The sequence below is a fragment of the Beta vulgaris genome, chromosome 2 (assembly GCF_026745355.1).
Source record: "Beta vulgaris subsp. vulgaris cultivar EL10 chromosome 2, EL10.2, whole genome shotgun sequence".
Classification (NCBI taxonomy): domain Eukaryota; kingdom Viridiplantae; phylum Streptophyta; class Magnoliopsida; order Caryophyllales; family Amaranthaceae; genus Beta; species Beta vulgaris.
The window spans coordinates 13150201-13153671 of record NC_079203.1 but is presented as its reverse complement, the minus strand read 5'-3'; the positions used below and the strand labels follow the sequence as shown (position 1 = coordinate 13153671).

Genomic DNA, 3471 nt, shown 5'->3' with positions numbered 1-3471 from the left:
AGTGGTGGTCAGCACACCCAAAGAGTGTAAAGTCCAAAAATCCCTGCAAGTAGGGAAGTTTGGGAAAATATAATGAAGATAGTTAGTAGTCATATGTTGAGTATTACACTCATCATCTCCTATAAGTACCCTCCATAAATGGGTAATTCTAACATAGGGAGGGGGTTGATTCTCACTTGCACAGGCAGGCCAAATATATATAGCAGCTAGTTGGCCTAACATAAGCTCCCGATCCTCACCCATGAGGCGGAATCAGATAACCTGGTCTTGCTCCCTAATTCCAAAGAACTCAGAAATTCAAGGGTGAGATCTCGATAAGTCCAATAGAACATGCAAAACATAGATCCCAAACCTAATTTTTAAAACAAGATATTTGTTTCAATATAGATACCCAAAGCATGCAAGCAGTTAGAAGCCACAAAGCGAGTGGGGGAAACCATTCTATATTTCAGTTTTTAATGTTTTTCCGTTTATAAAAGTTTTAAAAATTACCTGTAGGAAGTGCAAATTCGACGGAATTTGGTTCTTTGATTCCCCCTTTTCTCGTTGTCTTCTCTTATTAGGTCTTAACATGGTTTAAAGATGAGCTTTTTGTTGTCGAGAGGTGAAGTGGGTTAGGATGAAGAAAAGAAGGAGGTTTTGTGAATTTTATGTGGAAAAGGTGAAGAAGAGTGATGAGAGATTGAGAATAAATTGAGTGGGGGCAAAAAAATTAGAAGGGGGGAAGGTAAGAAGAAGGTGTGGTAATGAAGGTTGAGGAGAGAGAGGGAGGGGGGGTTTGAGGAGAAATAGATAAGAGCGGTGAAGATAAAATAAGAGAAGGGAGGAAGATGTTGGGCGATTACAACAAGGCTCAAATTTTGGGCGTAAAACCACACTTCCCCGGTCGGGCCATTCCACCCTATCGACCGGGCTAATTTTTTTTCAAAATTTCCTCCCTCGCACATCTGCAGAATGGCCTGGCGGAGATGAAGTTTAGAGACCCGGTCGGGCGACTTTCACTTAGGCAATTTTCTGAAATTCTTTATCTTCTGCTAAAATCGGATGTGCGCCCGGTCGGGCATCTCGGCCCGGTTGACAGGGTGAGCTTTACTTGGTCAGATTTTCCAACTTCGTCAAAAAAACGCTTACGCACCCGGTTAGGAAAATCCGCCAGCTAAGGCAAGTTCAGAGGCCTAGAGCGACTTTGTTTTCAGCTATTTCTGCGCCAAATTTTTCCCAAGTTAAGAAATTGACCCCCTGCACACACTATGCTCGTCCAAAAATCAGTACACTCTTGCTCGTCTCTCTAAGAAAAATAAGAAAACTAATCTAAACTAGAAAATAAAGATAAAATAAAAGACGGGTTGCCTCCCGCAAAGCGTTGGTTTAGAAAGGTCATGTAGTACCTCAGACTTCAAACTGGGCGAGTGGAGGAAGATAACCTCCACTTGTCCCTTGAAAGCCCCCTCATGGTACAGCTTCAGAAGCTGACCATTCACTTTGGATTTTGTTCGCTCTTCAATAGCCACTTCAATGACTCCATGAACTTTTATATCAACGACATCAAAAATCCCAAACCACCTTGACTTAAGCTTTTCAGTAAAAGCCTTAGTCTAGAATTGTATAAGAGGACCTTGTCAGCAACATGAAATTCTCGTTTCTCGATCATCTTGTTATAAAACTTCTTCGTTTGTTCCTTATAGATCTTGTGATTCTCATATGCTTCCAGTCAAAGCTCACTTAGCTCATTTATTTAGTTGAAGAAGTCTTGCCTCACCGGCAACCTCTAAATCTATGTTGATTTCTTTAACTGCCCAAGCCGAGAGATATTCCATTTGAACTGGTAAATGACAAGCTTTGCCAAAGACCAACTGATATGAAGTGGTTACTAGAGGTGCCTTATAAGCAGTTTGCAGTGCCCGCAAAGTGTTGTCCAACTTCTGTGACATCTTTCATTGACCTGTTGACCACCTTCTCTAGGATACGCTTGATCTGACGATTGAAGACTTCAACTTTGCCACAAGTCTGAGGATGATAGGCCAAGCCAACCTTATGAGTTACTCCATATGTATTCGGTAGAGCTTTAGAGGTTCTCTGATGAAAATGAGACCCCCCCATCACTGATCAATACTCTCGGGACTCGGAAGCGAGGAAAAATGGTCTTCTTGAAGAGCTTCATTACCACCTTGGAATCATTAGTGGGTGAATACACAACTTCAACCCACTTAGTCACATAGTCCATAGATACTATAATATACTTGTTCCCACAAGAAGAAGGAAAATCTCCCATGAAATCAATGCCCCCACACATCAAAGGGCTCAATCTCTAAGATTCCCATCTGTGGCATCTACTGTCTCTTTGAATTTTCTTGTCTTTGACACTCATTGCAGGAGAGGTGAAATTCACGGGCATCTTTGAAAATAGTATGCCAATAGAAACCACTCCAGACTCTATAAGTTGTGGCTTATGAACCAAGATGTTCACTAGAAGACATATTATGACAATGTTGTAGGACCCTAGATATCTCCCAATTAGCAGCACATCTTCAGAACAAACCATTTGAACACTTCTTATATTGGAGAGGGTCTTTCCAATAATAGTGCTTAGCATCATGATAAAAATTTTCTTACGCTGCTATTAAGTCAAATCAGGAGGATGAGAAGCATAACAAAATAGTTAATAAAATCTGCATAGCATGGAGATTGACTAGACATAGGAAAGAGATGATCATCAGGAAAAGAACCATATATGGGACCATTGGCGCTTGACTCAAATCTCAATCTGGAGATATAATCTGCAACTATATTCTCAGCGCCCTTCTTATTATGGATGTCCAAATCAAACTCTTGTAATAATAGTATCCATCGAATAAGATGTTCCTTAGCTTCCTTCTTAGCCAATAGATAATTCAGTGCAGCATGTTTAGTGTGAACAATTATTTTCGAACCTATGAGGTAGGTCCGGAAGTTGTTAAGAGTATAGACAATGGCCAATAACTCCTTCTTTGTAGTAGCATAGTTGACCTTGGCTTCATCCAATGTCTTGTTGGCATAGTAGATAGCATGAAGTACTTTGTTCTTCAGTTGGTCAATCACAGCACCAACGCATAATTACTAGCATCACAAATAATCTCGAATGGGAGACTCCAATCCGGAGGTTGTATGATAGGGGCGGTGATCAATGCTTCCTTAATCTTGTCAAAACTCCATACAACCATCAGTAAAATCAAACCTGACATCCTTGAGCAACAATTGAAGAAGGGGTTTCACAATATTTGAAATTTGTTTTGTAAATCTGCGATGAAAACCCGCATGACCCAGAAAACTCCTCATTCCCTTAACATTCACGGGAGGAGGAAGTTTCAGAATCACCTCAATTTTTGCTTTATCCACCTGGATACCACTTTTAGATATGAGGTGTCCAAGTACCACTCCTTCATTCACCATGAAGTGACGCTTTTTCCAATTTAGAACCAAATTCACTTCTGA

General features: G+C 40.7%; 1 protein-coding gene across 1 annotated transcript; it reads right to left on the bottom strand.

The window, feature by feature from the left end:
- Positions 1–235: 235 nt before the first annotated feature.
- On the bottom strand, positions 236–1931 carry LOC104887392 (uncharacterized). Its single transcript, XM_010672008.2, has 3 exons — positions 1755–1931; positions 1389–1595; positions 236–274 (listed from the first exon to the last, which is right to left on the bottom strand). Exons 1-3 carry the CDS (start codon positions 1929–1931, stop codon positions 236–238), a joined length of 423 nt encoding a protein of 140 aa, XP_010670310.2.
- Positions 1932–3471: the final 1540 nt, after the last annotated feature.